The sequence below is a fragment of the Melozone crissalis genome, unplaced genomic scaffold (assembly GCF_028551555.1).
Source record: "Melozone crissalis strain CALT ecotype California unplaced genomic scaffold, PUWL_Pcris_2 ptg000063l_1, whole genome shotgun sequence".
NCBI classification, from domain to species: Eukaryota; Metazoa; Chordata; class Aves; order Passeriformes; family Passerellidae; genus Melozone; species Melozone crissalis.
This window is the reverse complement of record NW_026535841.1, coordinates 8,755,864-8,774,688: the sequence shown is the minus strand read 5'-3', so window position 1 is coordinate 8,774,688 and position 18,825 is coordinate 8,755,864. Positions and strand designations below refer to the sequence as shown.

Below are 18,825 nucleotides of genomic sequence, written 5' to 3'. Positions count from 1 at the left end.
GAATGACTTCCCTCCCTACAGTGAGTATTCTCATGCATGTCAGGATCACAAGGGTTTTCCATGGCCTTGACAGCCTGCAGCAGATTCCATCCAGCAGCCCTGTGGAAATTGTTGTGCTTGATGATCTTTGCAGGACCACTGCAGTGGATGGAAAGGGACCCCAAGGAGTCAGTGGGAAGAGGAGTGTGGAGCACATTTGGCTTTGCAATGCTGAGTGGCTGTTCCAGGCTTTTTGCACATCCAGGCTGGCATTGCAGCAGTCCATGCTGCCTTGCACCCTCCAGCCTCATAAGACTTTTTTCCACAGCCATAAAGCCTCACACAAGAGGAGATTCAAGAGCACCTTTTCATTAATAGGGTGTGATTCCATTCCAATGCACGGCACAGTGTTCCTCTGTTAGGTCTCACTAGATGCCAGGTCATACATTATCCTCCAGCATATCCAGCACTAAAATATTTCCAGAATTTCTGCTGCCCATTGAAGAATTCACACTTCATCAAAGGAGAAAGCTGGAAGGAGCTTTGCAGCTGCACCTCACACACTGGAATCATGCTGGAGGAGTTTGCCTTCTGCAGTGCAGTGAAGTGTTCTTTTCTTTCCCTTATGGCATACCAAACCACTCTTTCCTGTTTAGGAGGGAAAACCAATCATCCCTCACATTTTCCTTCTCGAGCATTCTGCAAAGCCATCCCTCACATGCTGTTGTGTTCTCCCAAGTGTGGTTCTTGTTGAACCAGGTGGGACAGAAAAGATTTTTCAGAGGATGCAACACCTTCCAATGTGAGGAGTGGAAACACGATCACAAAAAAAACAAGGGTTGAGAACTGGAGTGAAGTAAAGCTCCTCTGTTCTAGAACTTTTGTTATCAGTAGTTCATAACTGTGATTCATGTGCAACACAGTCCAGTTTTCTTGATAGTGGGCATGTCTAAAGGTAGAGTGAACTTTTTCAATCTTAAAAAGCAAAAGGCCATCTGTGACTTCCTGATGCTGTTTACAAACATTTTTTTGCCTGTGCTGTCAGTAGCTGTATTTATTCATTGCTCACTCTGTGAATTAAAATGTTGAGGCAGCTTCTGACATGCTTCTTCCAGCATATCCTTTTGGAGTGAATTTCTGGTTGCCATAGGGACCAAATCCAAAGGGCACACACCATTCAAATAAATGTTCCCTGATTAACAACTTGCAGCTTGTCCCTTAAATATTTTAATTATCCACGATGCAACTGGAAACGTTGTTGGATTTATTTAGTCTGTTAGGTTCAATACCTCAATTTTTTCTTGAGATGCCATCCCAGCAGCTCATTAGCTGGATTTTAACCAGGCAAAGAGAATTGCTTTTAGACTTGCAGGAAAATTCTTCCAGTTTCTCTTCATCTTGACCCTACATTCTCAACCAAGTTATTGGAAAGAGGTATTTCTTCACAGCTGCTATTAGAATGGAGGCAATTGGGTTGCAGCTGAACATGTTGGTTTAGGGTGGCAATGTGCTTCTGCTGAATCCATGGAGGGATTTAGTGGCAGCATGGATTCAGAATCCATGGAGGGATTCTGCCTGAAAGGGGCCTCCTTGTGCCTGGAGATGAAGAGGGAGGGCAGTGGGAGAATGCAGGGTGTGGGGAGCTGCTGGTTGGAAAGCTGTGGCCCCACTTGACAAGCTCTCGACCTCAAGTGTTGTTTTCACAAATTATGAGCATATTAGCACTAATGTGACAGCAGCTACTGAGCTGTGAGGGCTGGACATAACAAATAAACAAGATGGGATTTTGCTAATTTGTGCATGGTTGGTCTCTCCTCTCGGTTCCTGCTTAGCAGAGACTCTGTCACTTTGCAGCACAACTTTGCATTCTCACAGCTCCAGCCATAACATCAGGCATGGACCTCACTCAGATCTCTCTCACTTGGACTGTTTCTAAACAGATCTGTTTGCCACCCTTTAGGGAGGAAGAAAATTGGTTTTGGGCTCTTTCTAGCTCTGCTGCAGTGGGGAATAGATAATCTCCCTGCCTTCCTTTGGTAAAAGCTGCCTGGTGGTGGGCAGCTATGGTGAGACCCCTGCAGTAACACTGCCCCTCTGCCTGCTGCTTTTCTTGTGGTGCCTGATCTGGAGCATTTTTCCATGCCAGCAGCAAGGGGAAGCAGGGGCTGAAGGGTAAGCTATGAACTCATCTTGATTAGCTCTGTGGTGTGGGTCCATCACCACTTAATTGGCTGCCAATAGCTCCCCTAATGAAGGGTGATGGATTGGGCTCCAGGGCTGTGGGAAGGGGCCAGCCTGTCAGAAGATGCTCAGGAAAACATATCTCACCTGGAAAGGACGGAGAGCCAAGAGCTTGAGCACGGACAGTTCTTTCCTTGCTTCAGGACAGGCATCAGTTGTCTTCCAAGGCAGAGTTGGGGATTTTGTGACCCTGCATATGCTTGGCTGGTTAGGACAATCATCTGTTCCCAGCAGAGATGATCTGGTTTTTCAGAATGTTCTTTCTTGCCTTTTTTCTGGTTTTGGTTAGCAAGTGTGCTTTCTCAGCCAGACGTTGACTTAACTTCTCCAGGCTGGAAGATCCGAAAGGTCACTGACGCTCCTCCAGAACAGCCTCACTTTCTGATTTTACTTTAAATCATTCTTTGGGAGCTTGGAGCTCTCTGATGTCATTTAAAAAAAAGAATCAAAACCTTCATAAGACTGTGCAGATGAAACAAAATTGTTGTCTTAGCCCACACAGGGTATTATGCAGCCTGGCAGATCCCTTCCTTGTAGCAATAAGAAAAGGATTTGGCATTTAACCTCTTGAAATTAAACCAGAGTGTGAACTTCAATAGTTCAATCTTATCAGGGCTTTGCTAGAATAACAAATTGTGAAAAAATGTAATCATGTCTCCAATGTGACCTTGGCAGATCTGCCTCTGTGATGTGAGAGATTAGGTAACTCTAAGCAGATGTCTGTTTATTTTGAAAATAATAGTTATAAAATCTTTCTTTTCCCAGTTTGTTTGCACTGCCTGTGAAGGATATGACAGAGAGAATTGTGGTCTGCATGGAGCTCTGTGTTACAAGCTGCTCTATTATGCTGAGCAGTAATTGCTCTTGGAGGTTTGAGCTATCGATCTATTGGTGGGGGCTCAATTTCAGTGTAAAGACCTGTGTTCATGATTTAATTGGAGTGATTAATAACTCACTTGCAGGCTAGATGGGAATCAATATGGATTTCAAACAGCAAAAGTAGTACATTTTCTCTGGTAATGTAGTAGTTGATGGTTTATTATTTGCCCTTGTTTGCCTAATTAAAATCAAAAGATTCCTTGGTTTATAACAGTTCGGTCTGTTAAAAAGCTTGCAGCTGGAGCTGAGGATGTGTGCTTGCTTGCTTTCATGTTGGGGGAGTGTCTTCTAAATAACTTATGCACCTTGTTGCTTGTCTGTCACTCAGATTAGGTGTACAAGAGGCCATCACACATTAAAAACAGAACAAGGCAAACACACCTTTAGTATACAGCTACAAGAAGCTTTAACAATGTTTTCTGGCCAGGGGAGTAGAGTGGCTCCTACGTCACTGCTTTGTAGGCATTCAGCATCTGCTTAGGAGCATTGCTGAAGAGATTTAACCCATTTGATCCAGCATTATAGCCCTGGATTAAAAAGCCTGTATGAAACTTTCAATCTCATTACAACGCCAGCATCCACAGTAGGTGATTTAGCTGCAAATCCAGTTCCAGCTTTGCATTGAGATATTGCCAGAAGCAGCATTGCTAGGAAAATGCAGTGTGACTTACTTTGGGGGGATTTGAATGGTGATCCTTCTTCTTTATGCTGTGGCCCCAGTCCTTGTGTTTGGCACCCATTTTCATTCAGCTCCTGCAGCTTTGGTGTGTCATCATGCATGCTTACAGCTAACATGCCTCGATAGAGCATGGAAAGCTCCCAAATCTCTAGGAATAAAACATCCCATTAAAGAACCATAGAGCAGCAAATAGGCATCAAGTCCATAGATCTTATTGCTGCTGCTCCTCAGTTTCTGCAGGAGGGGGTGAAAGCTTTCTGTGCTTCAAGCTCTCTCAACAAAGGCTCTTATCTACAGAGCTGGCTGAGGAGAACATGCAGTGTAGTGTGTTTGAATTTTCTTTTTGATTTGTAGAGTCCAGTAAGCTTTCTGGTGGACAGCAGATTCCTGTGTTCAGATTAATTCTAGTGTGGCAGACCTTTTCTTATTAACACTCACAAACATCTTGGCATACATGTGAGCCACAGACTGAAAACACTGATCTGGATGGAAGTGTTTTAATTTTAAACAGGTATTTCTTTAAGGAATCTTTCCTACCAGTTCTGGAAGAATCGAAGTAAATGTAAATTTGCCATGCTTGAGGTTTTGGTTAATTATACTGAGAGTGGGGGGTTGCAAAGCCCTGGAGGTGTTTGGGGTACCCTGAAGCCCTTGGGTTTCATCAGCATTACTGGGGTGTTGGTGACCCAAAGCTGGCTCTGGGGAGTACCCCCAGATGTGTCCATGTGGGTGCAGGAGAGAGGAACTCTCTGCCCAGCTGTGCCCCTAACATGGAAATCATGGAGCACGTCAGCCCTTCGTTCTTGGGAGTTTCTGGCTCTGTGATAAAAATGAGAGCTGCTTTCTGTGTCGTGACATTATGAAAATGACTCGAAGATATTTCACTTTTTAAACTTGGGCGCTTCGGGAGGGAGGCAGGGAGGGGGAAGATACCCTTGGAAGTTAATTCTGAGGGCCAAGCTGACAGCTTTTTGCCACTGTTGCTTTCTTCTAGGTTGAAAAGCTGAAGGCTTGTTACAGCCCCGGCATACAGCAATCTAGCAGGTTAAATGACTTGGGCAACACAGTTTATTAAAACTGGCAAGTGCTCGCTCCAGTTCTCTTCCTGATAGTCAGGGCTGCCTGGGAGAGTAATTGATAGTGGCAGCTGTTGGGAGGGTGTTTCAGATTGCAGCGGGCGATGTGCCCTGACAGACAGCTCTGTACAAACGAGCTGAGTGATGGGGGACGGGCCCAGGCCGGCTGGGAAGAGCTCCCCACTTGGCCTTGGGAATGCGGTGGGAGCCACAGCGGGAACAAAGGGCAGCTCTGCAGCACACGGGTTCAGAGCCAGGCACAAGGGCTTGTGCTCACACTCAGTTTGCTTTGCTCTGTGAGAAAACTCTGTCATTTTTTGTGGAAAATCCACCAGGAGCCCGTGATGTTCAGAGGAGCCCATGGCACAGGAGAACATTGTTTTGACACAGCCTAATGTGCAGTACTGCTGTTGTGATGGAAACTTGGCCTTTGCTTCTCAGTAATGTTAAAAATCATCGTGTTGCACACCACGGACCCTTCCAGACAGTAGTTTTATGTGCAAGTCCCACGTCTTTATGTCTTATCTTGAGCTGATTTGCATTAGAATAGGTGGAGGAACCCTGTGCTCCCTTTGTTGGGGAGCTTCTGTGCTGTAGCTCTGCTTGCCTTACCTTTGCAAACAGCCGAATCGCTTAAAGTCTTAAGTAGTGCTACTCTCCTAAAATGCAATGAAAAAGCCATTTATATAAAAGCAAAAGCTATCTAGGGATAAAGGATTAGCACTTAAATATTGATTTTCACTTGTAAGCACTCTACCAGCATCAGTGTTATCGTTGTCAAAGCAAAATGCTTTATTCTCTCTTCGGCTTATTATATGTTCCATATACATACAATACATGGTAACATATACAACAATACATTATGCAGCAGCCTAAAAGTTCAATTTAAAATAATTTTTAACAAAACCAAAAAAACTAAAAAAATGTTTACTGACTTTTATTTAGTTATTTCTTTGTTTTGACCTCCTGCTGGAAAGTCCTGCTCTTCTTTACTCTTTCCCCTTGCTGATGTTTCAAAACTCTTCCCTGGGACTCATGAGCTCACTCTGAAATTCTCAGCTCCTTGCCTTGTGTAATTCCTGTGGTGCTGCTTTTCTAGCGTTTCTTGCTGGAATATGGAGCAGGGTTCACCACAGCCAGTCTGGCCTGTGTCTGTTTTCAAGGATATGTACAGGGCGGATAGATGGGCTACAGATGGTGGCTGTTGTGTTTCTTGGGAAATTGCCATTGCTAAAGATGTCATTGATGGATGTAGGAGAGGAATTTCTTTCTCACATCACCCCATCACCCTTGCTGTTTGAATGCAACAAGGGAGGCTGCAGAAAGACGTCTGAATGACTCCACTTTTCTTTTTTCCAAGAGACAAAGGAAAGGCGTGCAAGCAAGATTAGATTATTTCCAATCACATTGTACGTGTGTTGACAGTCCCCTTTCAGCAGCAACCAGCAGCTTGCAAAGAGCAAGAGGCAGGGCTGGAACTGCTGTTGCCCTAAGTACTGTTTGTATAACACAGTAACTGCTTATTGGAGTTCTCAAAGCAGCCTTTACATGTTTAATCCCTTGCACTTGAGCTACTCTTAATCAGCTTGAAAGCAAATTCCTGTAACAGAAAGGTTTAATTTATGTCTGGGACTTTCTGTATTGTGCCTGGGCTGCAGTGCTGTGTGGTTACACACTGTCACCCTCTGCAGCCTTGGGGATGGGCAGGGCATGGTTATTGCAGCCAGATCCAGGATTCAGGGAACTTCCAGATGGGCTCTTGGCTGATGGTCCCTCAGCTTTGGGTAACTCCTCCTGAAGCACACTTTATGCAGTAATTTAAGCTGTTGGTGACTTCGGGATTTCCCTTAAACTTCACCTCCAGTTTCTGCAGATTTACACAGCAGGAGCTGAAGCTCTCTGTGCTTTTAAAAATTGTGAAGTTTTCTTCTTTACCGGTTGAAGTTGGAATTGGATGCAGCCCAAGACGTAGGGAGGTTAACCTTCTGCAACACTCCAAATGAACAAATTAGTCAATCAGGGAGGCAAGAATTACCAATCCCAGGTTGTTGGGGTTTTTTTCTTGTTAGAGCAGTTTCTGCCTTTTCTTCCCTGTCTCTCACACTCAGTCATCATTAATCCCTGTGAGATCAAGACATGTTTCACTGTCTGTTCATTTAAGAACACCTCTCAATGGAAGAAATCCAAGGTGTTTGGTTAGAAAATAAACAAAAGTTGGCATTCTCAAAAGGGGTAGTGCTGTGCATGGAGGAGAGTGGCAGATGTGATCCAGCCTTCCCATAGCATGGCTGGAGCATGAATCATTACAAATGTCAGATTTCCTGTGAAGGGACAAGCTGAACTGACATGCGTTCAGGTTTAATTAAGGTTGAATTATTGGAGCTGACTGTCAAGTCTTAGGCAAATTGGCTCAGCCTGTTATCATTAAGCATGAAAATTACTCTAGGACTTGGTAAAAATAAACACATTTTTGCCTCTAGAACGTTGTGGTGTGGTCGGGTGGGTCTGTGTTTTTGTTGGGGCAGTTGTGCTCAGCTCCCTGGGTCCATCTGCTCAGGAGGGCTGGATCAGCAGCCCAAGAACAGAAATTTCTGAAAGGATCTCAATGCAACCTGATCCAGCTTGCACAAAAGGGAGTATTTGGTTGCTTTCCTTGGGATGTTTCCATATGTGAGCAGCAGCCAGCCTGGTCAGAGCTTGGGCATGCAGGAGTGTAGTTCTCTTAGGGGGGATATTCAAGTGTCCTGCAGAGAAACTACAAAGTCCAAGATCCTGATCAGAATGGGCAACATCCCTCATTAAAATCATTAAGGTTAACTTTCTGAGGGATTTCAGGAAAGATAGCTCAGAAACCTCCATGTGTGCATTGCAGCCATCAGGAGGAAAAATGACAAAGCCACCAAACACCAGGATTCTCCCCTTCCTGTGTGTGGCTGAGGAGGCTTGGGGGCTGCTCTCTCATATCCCTCTTACCCATGAATTCACATCACATCTTTCCCTTCTCAGTGCTTCTGCTTTTGTCAACATGGCTGCAAAAGGAGAGAGGATACTCCCACTCGTGCCTGTAGCTTTTTTGGCGAGGGGGAAACTGGCATGTGGATATTTTCATTGCTGTCGAGAATGAAATGCAAAAACATTGTGGTACTGCATCCTGAGAGATGGAAGTTGGCAGCAGGAATTGTTGTGTACCCCTGGTACCAACTAGCACAACCAGGCTTGGCTGGTCAATTCAGTCAGCAAGGGAGACTGAGCTTTTGCTTTGAGAAAATTGCAAATGAGAGCTAATGCTGAAACCACAGGGAATCAATAGTTGCACATAAAACTGGTCAAACAGCTGCTTTTAATGTGGGACTTTATTGATTTGTTTTGGATCTAATTGACTTTTTACTCAACTAACTTTTGTGGTGCCAGTGTGTTTTGAATATACACCATTAGTCTACATTGCCTATAATTACACAATATGAAGTTTAACTCTGTAGGAGGAGGCCTGTTGGATGCAAAGAGCTAATGGGCTCTGAGGAAACCTATGCTCAGGAATGAAACCCAATTGCTTTTAATGGGTAGCTCCTGAAGAATAGTGGATCTACAGCTGTGAACACACTTGCTCCAAAATGCTCTGCGGGGAGCCCTGGCTTGACTAGGCAATGACAATTTTTCAACTGTGAGCAGTAAAAATTGAGAAAAATTTACAAACATATTATAAAAAATAATGATGTGCAAAAGCGTTGAGAATTTTACTTCAAAAATAAATTCTGAATAGCATTGGAACCAAGTCTAGCTATGGCACACAACCAGGTTACCTGTGATGCATGAATTCATATTTGGTAAAGAAACTCACTGAAATGAGAGGCTTGTATTTGTTGTAGAGATTAATTTAGGATCCCCAGACATTGTGTCAAACTGTAAAGATATATAAGGTGCTGGAAAGTACAGTGTTGATAGTACTTGCTGCCAGCCAAAACACTGGTGTTTGGAAAGGCTTCTGCTCCTGTTACTTGTGGGTTTGAGGCCCCAAGACCTCAAGACATTTTCAGCTGATAAATATAGTTCATATGTTTCCATTCGTCCCCTTCTTGCGTTCTGAATTCATCCACACACAGTGATGAGCTGAGTGACTGATGGCTGGGGGAAATGGTGCAGTGGGGAGAGCGCAGGCAGAGCCAGAAGCAGTGTGGGAAGCTGCCTTTTATCTCAGGGGAGGAGATGCCATCGCCACGTGGGCACTGTGGGCACAGAGCACGGGCTGGTGTGCTGCAGGCTCTCATTCAGTGCCGTCCTCCTCCCACCTGACGCCACCACGGTGGCACTGGGGCTCTGTCCTCGCAGGGGCTGGCTCACAGACGCTGGCCAGAGCTGCTGCACGGCCAGAATTAGCGCATGGCGTGTGCTGTGTGCCATTTCCACACCCTCCCACATCAGGAACTGGCTCGGTGCTTTGATGAGGCGGGAGGATTTCAAAGGTGGAATTTGTTTGTGAGGGTGGTGGGAGCACGTTAATGAGTGTAGGCAGCATCTCCTGCGTGTCTGCAAGGCAGCGCAATGCCGGCAGCCCCCAGCACGTTTTGGTGGGTAACAAAAGTGTCTCCTGGAAGTCAGAGGTGCTGTGTGTGCACAGTGGGATGTGTGTGAAACGCACCAACAACCTTGTAGCCCATGGAGAGCTTTTCTTGTAATTGTGGGTATGTGTGCACTTAAGGATACACAGATGAGGGTGAAGAGGGAGTTACAGTGGGAGCTGAATTGCTTTCATGTTGGTCTTTTCAGTTGTCTTCAACCTTTTGGATACTGCTTGATCTGAAATATCTCTTCTTTCCTCCCTTTTTCCATTGCAGCCTTTTAACTCTTTGGGATGCTTTGTTTAGCTTAATTATGAAAAATAGGAGGATTTGGCACCACAGAAGGAGAAATTCCATATGGAATTCTCTCTGTTGGTGCATTTTGCAAGGTTGCAGCATTCCTGATAGTTTCATCATGCTGAGCATATAGATGTTTGCACTGTTTAGGGTGAGCAGAACTACATTTGGGTGCCACTGAACTTCTGACTGGATTTTTCCAGCGTTCTCTGTTCTGTTCTTCCACACAAGTGTGTGGCCAGGGGACAGCAGTGTCACAGTTTCTCTACAGAGCTGTCCCATCCTTGGCTACAGAGATCCCAGGTAGTCTCCACTCTAGAAGACAGGTAGGGTTATGATTAAGGATTGATGCTTGGCTCCTGGTGCATTGGAGCTGGAGTTGAGCCTAAATCCAATGTGGGTTACCTTGAAAGAGCATTGAGAAAATGAAATGTCTTAATGATGAGGCCTGTGTCTCATGAACATGAAACTTACATTGAGCAGGAAATACTGTAGCAGTAACTAGAGACATGTTCACACTCCTATTGTACCTAACCTCAGGCCCCTGAAGAAGTCCCAAAGCTGTGTGTTCTCTGTAGCATGCATTCATTTAGTGACAGCTCAGTCCCTTGCACACATGCTGGAAGTTCTGTGGACTGGCCAGTCAAGGACAGCGGAAGGACAGACTCAAACACACATCCATCTTGCAGCAGCAGCGCTCCCACGGCGCTCCCACGAGCTGAAACATGACTTGTTTTTTCCCAGGCACATGTTCTACCAAGCACAGAGAGAAACACAAACCTTTCAGCACGCGCTTTGTTCTCTTTCTCGTTGCTCCACAAGGTCCCACCTTGAATGACAAGCCAGAAGCGAAAGCAGCCAATGTCCCAAAGGTGTCTGGGCTAGAGCGGAGCCGGGAGCTGAGCACCGACGTGCCCTTCGCCCTGCCCATCCCCAGCCCCCAGCCCGTCGCTGCCGTCGTCACCTCGACCTCCTCAGCGCCCACATCAAGTGCCAGAGCGAGCCCGCTGCTGAAGAAGGAGCCAGTGATTCCAGCACCAGCACCGCCCCGGCTCACGCCGCAGCCGCAGCCCCGGCCGCAGTCGCAGCCGCAGCCCCGGCCGCAGTCGCAGCCGCAGCTGATCCCCGAGCTGCGCAGCCAGCCCCCCAGCCACATCCCCCCGCCCCTCAACTACCAAGTGCATCACCAGGTGGCCCACAACGGACTCAACAACATCAGGTTAGAGGGGAAGGGGTGCTCACGTCGTCCTCAGGCTGCTGCGGGGCCATAGCTTGGTTCCAGTGGGTGGGAATTGCTGGGAGGCAAGGTGAGCGCTCACCTGGGGTGAGATGGTCTGAGCTTTGGGTATTCGACCTCAAGGCCTGGCTTTTCCAGCTGTGGTGGATCAGTGCATTTGAATATTGCAGTGCATTTGCAATTTGAATTTGAGGGGGTAAATGCACACCTTCTGGAGAAAGGCACATGTTCCTTTCAGTCCAGTTTCAAGTAAAATTTTGCACAGTGTTGTCTGAGCTAGTTCTTGACTTAGACATGTAAGGTGGCTTGAGTTTGAGCAACACCTTTGTTCCATATTCAGAAATACTTCCATTGCTCATGGTGCTCACCAGCATCAAAAGAGGGATATCTGTCTTGGACTGTGATCCTTGTGGGTCCCTTCCAGCTCAGAATATCCTGTGATCTGTACTGGAAAATGCTGTGTCCCTGGAGACAAGGGCTCCCGTGTGGGCTGAAAAATCTGCTTCAATGTGACATGTTCAGATCTTGCAGGAGGCTTAGCTCTGCTGTTTAAATTGCCTCCATCCACTAAGGAGGGTGGGTGAAAATGGTATGGATAAAATGTTTCTAGAGAAAAGAGTTTAGTCAGTCAACTGGAACCTGTATAGTGTTTTTGCTGGTACAGAAAACATGCCTTGCCTCCCAAGCAAGTGCTAGACTAGTTTAAACAAGATGAGAAAACTGATTTAAAGCATAATATTTGACTGCACAAAGGTCAGAATATGAATACAGAGAGCTGCCATTAATGTGTATTTCACAGTATCCTGCATACTTAAGCTCTATTGTTTTACCTTGTAAATGCCACCATAGTATAAATGATGAATAACATTTCAAGCTATTCAGGATCTCTCTGAGATTTAGCTTGCAACAGATATTCAGTATTGTGGGAGTTACACAACTAATAACTGCAGTGATAGTGTGTTTCAGCCCACAAAACTTAGATCACTTGCAATGGAGTAATAATAATAGAAGAAGATGTAAATTACAAATTACTCTGAGAAAAATTATTAACATGGTGTGCATTTGCATGCTTGTGTGACTACAAGTGCACAGCACATGTGCAGCAGATCCAGACGGGTCCCAGTCACTGTGCAGCTCTGCACACCCAGAGCAGCAGAAAATGGAATTGGTGTCACTGTGTCCTCTGGTCACCAGGATCCACATGGACACTGCAAGGTCATCAGAGGCTCCATAAAGGTGCACAATGCAGCTGCCTCTGTGGCCCTCATCAGTGCTTAGAGACAGCTCTGAGGATTGCAGCACTGGAGGAGATGTCCCTCCAGAGAGCCCAGGGCCCGTTCTGCCCTGCTGGAGACGTTCATTAAGATTCACTAACTATCTCCACTGCCATTAAGACCAGCAGAAGCACGAGCCTGGGGAGATCAATGTTCCATAGTTGTGTTGTTTCTGGTAGTGTATTTCTTGCACCGTTCCAGTCCCGTATTGTAACACACTCTTTGTCTGTCTGTCTGTCTCCCCTCCCTCCCGTCTCTCTCTCTGCAGCCGGAGCAGCAGTGCTAGCAGTGCAACGAGCATCAGCCTCCCGAAGCACCTGTCCCTGTCTCCCCAGATCCCGGCACACCATTCCTCCGGCCCAGCTCTGCCCCTGTCCATCTCTAATCTTGCTACCTCGCACTTCTCTCTCAGATCGCAGGCGCAGCACCAGCACCATCCGGCCATGTTCGCCACCCCTCCCACGCTGCCACCTCCACCAGCGTTACCCACCAACAGCCTCGTGATACCAGGGCACCCTGCGGGTAGGTGCCTCCTTCTCCAGGGCCGTGCATGCGCTGCAGGGTGTGGAGACATGGGCTGGCTGGTGGGCAGTGAATCCCTTGGCACAGAGCCCTCAGTGTGTGCTGGAGCTGTGACAGTGCTCCTGAAACAGGTGGGGGACCTTGATGTGCTTTAGCAGATGAGAGGTTGTAGACACATCGCTTCCTATAGGAAGTCTTCAAAACAAATGCTTCAAAAAAAGAGCATGAGTTATCCAATGTGGCATTCCACAGTCATCAGACATTTTTTAGAGTAGCAGAGAAGTGATGCACAGTTTGCCATTCTCTCCTTCTCTCTCCCCTCTCCAAAGAAAGCTGCTGCTGTTAGAACTGGTGAGAAAATACTGAAATACTGTTTCTGCAATTGTTCTAACTGAGTACTTGAGTGTCACTGAAGCCCCTGCCTGATCCTTCGACCAGCAGCACATCCTGCTGGCAGAGCAGGATCCTCTGCTGCTCTGTGCCCATGGCTCCGTGGCCTTTCAGTCTGAGTCAGAGACAGCTCAGCTGACAAGCTCTGCTGCTCTACTCTCACTGTCTTTGCATCCTTTTAAAAAGTTTCCTTTGTTCACCCTGGCCCCCATTCTATTGTCACTTCTGCCCTAAATGCCCTGTTTATAGCTTATCCATTAGCCTACAGCTGTCCCTGGAAGAGACCCTGGCAGCTGGAGACTTCCCAGCAACTTTCACTTGCTGGGGCCTCCTTTTGATCTGGCATTTGAATCCACAACTAACTCAGCAGGGATTAAACAGGACAAGCATTTTGCAAAAAACACGCTCTCTGTTTCCTATGAAGTCAGTTAAAGGAATAAGGAAATGACAGATTTGCTGTGGAAAAATCTGATGGTCTTCCATCCCCCTTTTTTGCTTCCAGGAGCTAAATAATGTCTCATTATTTATTACTGCTTGTCTAAGTGAAAAAAACAAAAGTAATAATAGGTCCAAAGTGAGCTCTGAGAACCACGATAGTGCTGTGGGTTCCCTGCCAGAGACAGGACCACATAGGCCAAAGCTGGCAGCTGTCAGGAGCCCTGGCACCATCTAGAATTTCAACCACATGGCTGGGAAGATGTTGGCAGCGCTGTGGGAGTCCTATTCATTGCTTCCCCTGTTTAAGGCGAAGGACTACTGTGATGGAGGCTTTGAAAGCATAGCAGAAGGAAATAGCAGGGCTCTCACTAAAAGCATGATATTGCAGTCACTGAAAGCAAGTATGTTTTCACCATTAACTTCAGGAGATGCAAGATCAAGTGACCTATTCACATTCAGCAGCTTGCCAGGAAACAGTAACAGTCTTGCTCCTACTAAAAGGATTTCTCCTGCAATTTAAGTAGGAGAAGCCGAAGTTAGTGGAGGGAAAGGTCTGGGTGTCTAACCCTGCAGACAGTGAAATGCCTCTTGTCTGCACTATATGAAATGCCTGCAAAATGGCACATCATAAAATCAATACAGAGTGCTGCAGAGCCAGGAGCTTCTGTTGTCATTCACATAAAACTTCCTTAAAAGCAAACAATATTGCTGAGCAGCCCTGAAGAGTGAGACAAGAATGCTTTTCTGGTGGCATTTATTCCTTTTGAAACCTAAAGTAACTTAGGAGCAACCCTTGCTGGGCTTCTGCTGTCTGCTCAAGGGCTGCCCTGATGTGGGATACCCAGAGGAAACAGTGGTCTGTGTCTCTCCTCTGCTGAAGGTGAGGGCACCATGAGCAGGAGTGACCTTTTTGTGCCTTGCCCAGCTCCTGTGTGCACACAGGACAGTGTTGGCAGGTCCCAGGGGCTGCTCAGCACCTTGCTCCTCGTTGTGTTACTGTGTGGCTGGACCTGACATCACTGGCAGGTACAAGAACATAGTTCTGATCCAGGCATTGCTCAGAGCACCTCACAGAGCTGGGCTATTCCTTTGCAATTCCATCCTTACTGTGAAGCAGCCACTCCTCCAAGTGCCACTCAGCTTCTCCAAACATCTCCAGGCCTTTTCTCTTCCTGATGGAGGCCAAAGTTGTGGTAGAGGGCTGTGGGCTGGAGCCAGCTGCAAATCTATCAGTCTGACTTCCAGACTCTTAAAGAAATTGGATATCAGAGCACTTACAACTGCCAACTTGCTTTTATCTCTCCCTCCAGAAAAGTGGATTATCTTGATGCTAACAGAAGGATTCAGTTTCTTTAAGCCATGCCAGATTTAAAAGTGTAAACACACAGACACGTGAAATCATGCTCATATTCTCTAAAGAGGTTAGGTTTTGGACCTAAGTGCTTTCAGCCTATGGGTTTTTTTTCTTATTTGCTCAATCCAAGGAGAACCCATTATAGACTCTTTTGCTCCAGAGCCTTAGACTTCAGTATCACAAATATATATACTTTCTGATTTTGTGTTAATTATTATATGGATTGTAGCAGTACACAGTACCTGCTCTTTGCTGAAAAGCAAATGACTTAGGCACCTAAAATTTGCTTTCAAATCTCACTTTCAATTGTAGGCTTCTAAGTGGTAGTAGAGACCTTGAAGTTCCCCATCAGAGTGCCTGTTTTTAAAGATCTTAACCATGTCACTTCAGAAAGTGATTGATTTAGACATTTCTAATGTTACTGTAAAAAATTGAAGTGAAAGAAATCCCTGCAGAACATGAAATACAACTTTAAAGTGCAGGTGTTCTTTTGCCCCTTTATATTCAGAGCTGTAGTTTAAAGGGGTTGTTACAGTGAAAGAAGTGGATTCATGTAAATTCAGAGGCAAGTAGATCAGTCAGGACTGGGTGTGTGTCATCCACACCTGGGGACACAGGTTGGTCTTCACTTGAAAAATATATATAACATGTTGGGTGCTAATCCCTGTTTGAAGTTCTTAAGCAAAGCCACAGATAGATGTAATTGTTATACCAGCAGACATTTTGGAGAAGTGGACATTGGTCCTTATTGTCTTCGGTGACATTATTTCTAAAGCACTGGTGTCTTCCCCTACCCTGAACCACATTCACATTCAATACAAGTTGTTATTCCAGAGGAGGATGCTGAGAAGAGGCCACATCATATGGTGGAACATTTTGTTTCAGCAGTCTTTGCAACCTTGATGAGATCTTGAGCCACTTCAGTGTTTGTCCCTCTCCCCACTGATTCCTCCTCTGTATTTTCTTGGAGGAGAAAAGCCTGGAGGCAATGGCAATAAACAAGAATTACAGCCTGTTACAAATTGAGGAAAGGACTGCTTCCTATTTAAGATCTCAAAAAAAAAAAAAAGCTTACTGCAAAGAAGGCCTTGATTTATAGGATGGATGTTTCTGGTCACTGCGTGCATGTCCTGGGGCTGAGAAGGGAGAGATGGCGCAGGGATGGATGTCCAAGCAGGCAGTTTCCAGCCACCCAAACCCATGGTTATCTCACTGCACTGCAGATCTTACCAAAATTTTACCTATGAAGTACCTGTATGTCAACATAACACACATCAATTTTCAGTATGTGTGTGTGTGCATCTGACTGTCACACACGCAGAGGATGAAGGTCAGTGCTGCTCATTTCCGAGTGAGCTCTTGGCCTCCAGAGCACTCCCCAGCACCTTGGGGGTGCAGGAAGGTGCCGCTCCTGTGAGCCTGGGAGGCATCCCCTGAGGTGAGGCTGGACCCCAGAGCTGAGGCTGGATCTCTGGGATGTGCTCCTGGAGGTGAGGCTGGATCCCTGAGGTGTGACCCCAGAGGTGATGCTGGATCTCTGGGTGTGCTCCCGGAGGTGAGGCCGGGTCTCTGAGGTGTGATCCCAGAGGTGAGGCCGGGTCTCTGGGCTGTGACCCCAGAGGTGATGCTGGATCTCTCAGGTGTGACCCCAGAGGTGATGCTGGATCCCTGAGGTGTGACCCCAGAGGTGATGCTGCCCTCTGGGCTGTGCTCCCAGCACACCTGGCTCGGCGGTGCCGGGGAGGAGAGCCGGGCGGGCGCGGGGGCGGGCGGGCCGGGCGAGGGCGAGCCCCGATGATGTTTTCTGCTGTGATGACTCATGGTGTTCTCTCTTGTCTTTAGATACCAGCCTGTTGATATCATTCAACCAACCAATCATGTATTGCCAGCCTCATTCGGGGATTCTGATTGGTACTTTGTCACAGGCATCTCTCTTACCTCCACCAATGAGTCCTCACGTAGAAAACCACCACAGCATGACCTGCAGAAACAGGGAATGCCAGGTGAATATTGACTCTTTCTCCTCCGTCTTTGTGGTACTCACAGGCCCACGGGCCTCTGTGTCTTTTTTTTTTCTCTCTCTCTCTCCTCTAGATCACGAACTGCTCAGGCAAGAGCTGAACAACCGGTTTTTGGTTCAGAGTTCGGACCGGGCCGCTGCCTCACTTGGCCCGGTGCCGCTGCTGAGAGCGGAGTTTCACCAGCACCAACACACGCATCAGCACCAACACACCCACCAGCACACATTCACTCCTTTTCCATCCAGCTTGCCCCAGACGCCGCTCATGCCGCCCTCTGCACCTCCCATGGTGCGTACCCCAGCCCAAAATGTGAGGATAAGTAGAGCATCTCTGGTCAAAAAGCCTAACCCGCTCTTGTCAAACAAAACCCAGTCCTCTTCATTCCAGCCAGGGGTGCTGTCCCTGCCCTTCCCACCTGGAGGCCAGCACCCCCAAAGGGACCCCTTTCCACCCAGAGCCCCCACACCACCTCCTGGTCACCCGTGCTGCTACCCATGAGCAGATACAGCACCCACGAGACAAGTCCAGAATCCCTTTATTTTCCTTTTTGTGTGTCCTGCTGTGTATTTCTATTCCCCCTTTCCCAGAGCCAGCTGGCTTGACACATCAAAAGGTGACACCAGCCAGGATGGGTGGCTTCCAGCCCCAAACACTGTCTCCACAATTGCTGGGTGTAGGGCAGACCGTGCTGGCTTACCCAGAGCTCTCACCACAGTGCAGCACCTCATCTGATACCAGCTCTGTCCCTCTTCCTCCTAATACCTGATCTGTATTGATTTAGGCATTTTATTACTTGATTACATCAACAAGCACTAATTTGTGTGTGCCTGGTTCTGCTGGGAGAGATCCTTCTGGCCGTGTAATAAGCATTTGGTCATTGAATTTGCTTGTAACACAATGGGACTTTGCTGCAGCTGTTACAAAATTGTTAGGGATCTGCTACAAATGGATTTTGTCAGTACTTTAAAATGCACTCTCTCCCCATTTCTGGCAATTACTTTGTGAGATTGAAAGCACAAGATTGAGCTTTTTTCCCCCTCTCAGTTTCACACTGTGTCCAAAATGCAGAAACAACCCTGTTTAAGGCTAGCAAAAGCAGCCTTTGGGAAGAACTACCAAGGACTCAAGGAGCATAATGTTTCCCACTTTTCTTTCCCACTGCTGACTGCTCAATGACATTATTGGGTTGTAATCGGCTTAGCAGCAAGACAATTAAAACCAATATCATCCACCCAAAATCCAGCCCCAGGTGTTTGCTCAGTGCACTTGTGTGTAAACACCTTCCCTTCTTTGCTTGGTCTATGTAAAACAATCCTGAATCTTTTCTCAGAAGTCTCCTGTGTTATTTAAGAACTGTGAAACCCAAGGTTGTGAACAGCTCCCTCTCCTCCCACCCATGCCCACTGATGACAGCCTTCAGACCAAAAACAACTTGCAAGGCTCTTTTGTTATATTTCACTCACATCTTATATTCCACTAGATCAGGCCTGCTAATCCTAACACCAGAGAAGAGTGTTGAAATTACAGCTGCATGTGTTTGGTAATTTACGGTATTTACACTGGAGGGGACATGGCTCCAGTAATAACTGTAATTAATGAAATTACAAATCTACCCTCCTGCACATAGAGGAGCGTGAAACAGCAGCTGACTTGCCAAATAAGCAGCTTTTCCTGGGGTCCTACAGCTCCCTTCCCTCCCTTCCCTCCCATTCCCTCCTCCCCAGCAGAATGTACATACTGTTCAGAAATGCAATGTGTGTATGCTTTGGGTTTTCTTCCAAGATGGTACAAGACAAACAGGGCACAGACTACAGACATGGAGGTGTTAAAACCTCATGCTGGAATGGAAAAAGTTTGCAGTCCCCTTTTCTCTAGGGAGCAA

The 18,825-nt window shown here is 46.6% G+C and overlaps 1 protein-coding gene across 16 annotated transcripts in view; it reads left to right on the top strand.

Annotated features, from left to right (window-relative positions):
- The window catches only part of FBRSL1 (fibrosin like 1), a 497,701-nt gene that overhangs the window by 459,325 nt on the left and 19,551 nt on the right, over positions 1–18,825 (top strand). For 8 of the 16 annotated variants that reach the window (XM_054288699.1, XM_054288697.1, XM_054288692.1 and 5 more), the window contains 3 exons: positions 10,530–10,926; positions 12,487–12,740; positions 17,017–17,252. In XM_054288699.1, coding sequence (XP_054144674.1) covers positions 10,530–10,926; positions 12,487–12,740; positions 17,017–17,252 — 887 coding nt within the window. Of the gene's footprint in view, positions 1–10,529; positions 10,927–12,486; positions 12,741–16,764; positions 17,253–18,825 lie in introns of all 16 variants that reach the window. The other 8 variants (XM_054288703.1, XM_054288701.1, XM_054288700.1 and 5 more) reach the window with 3 other exon arrangements.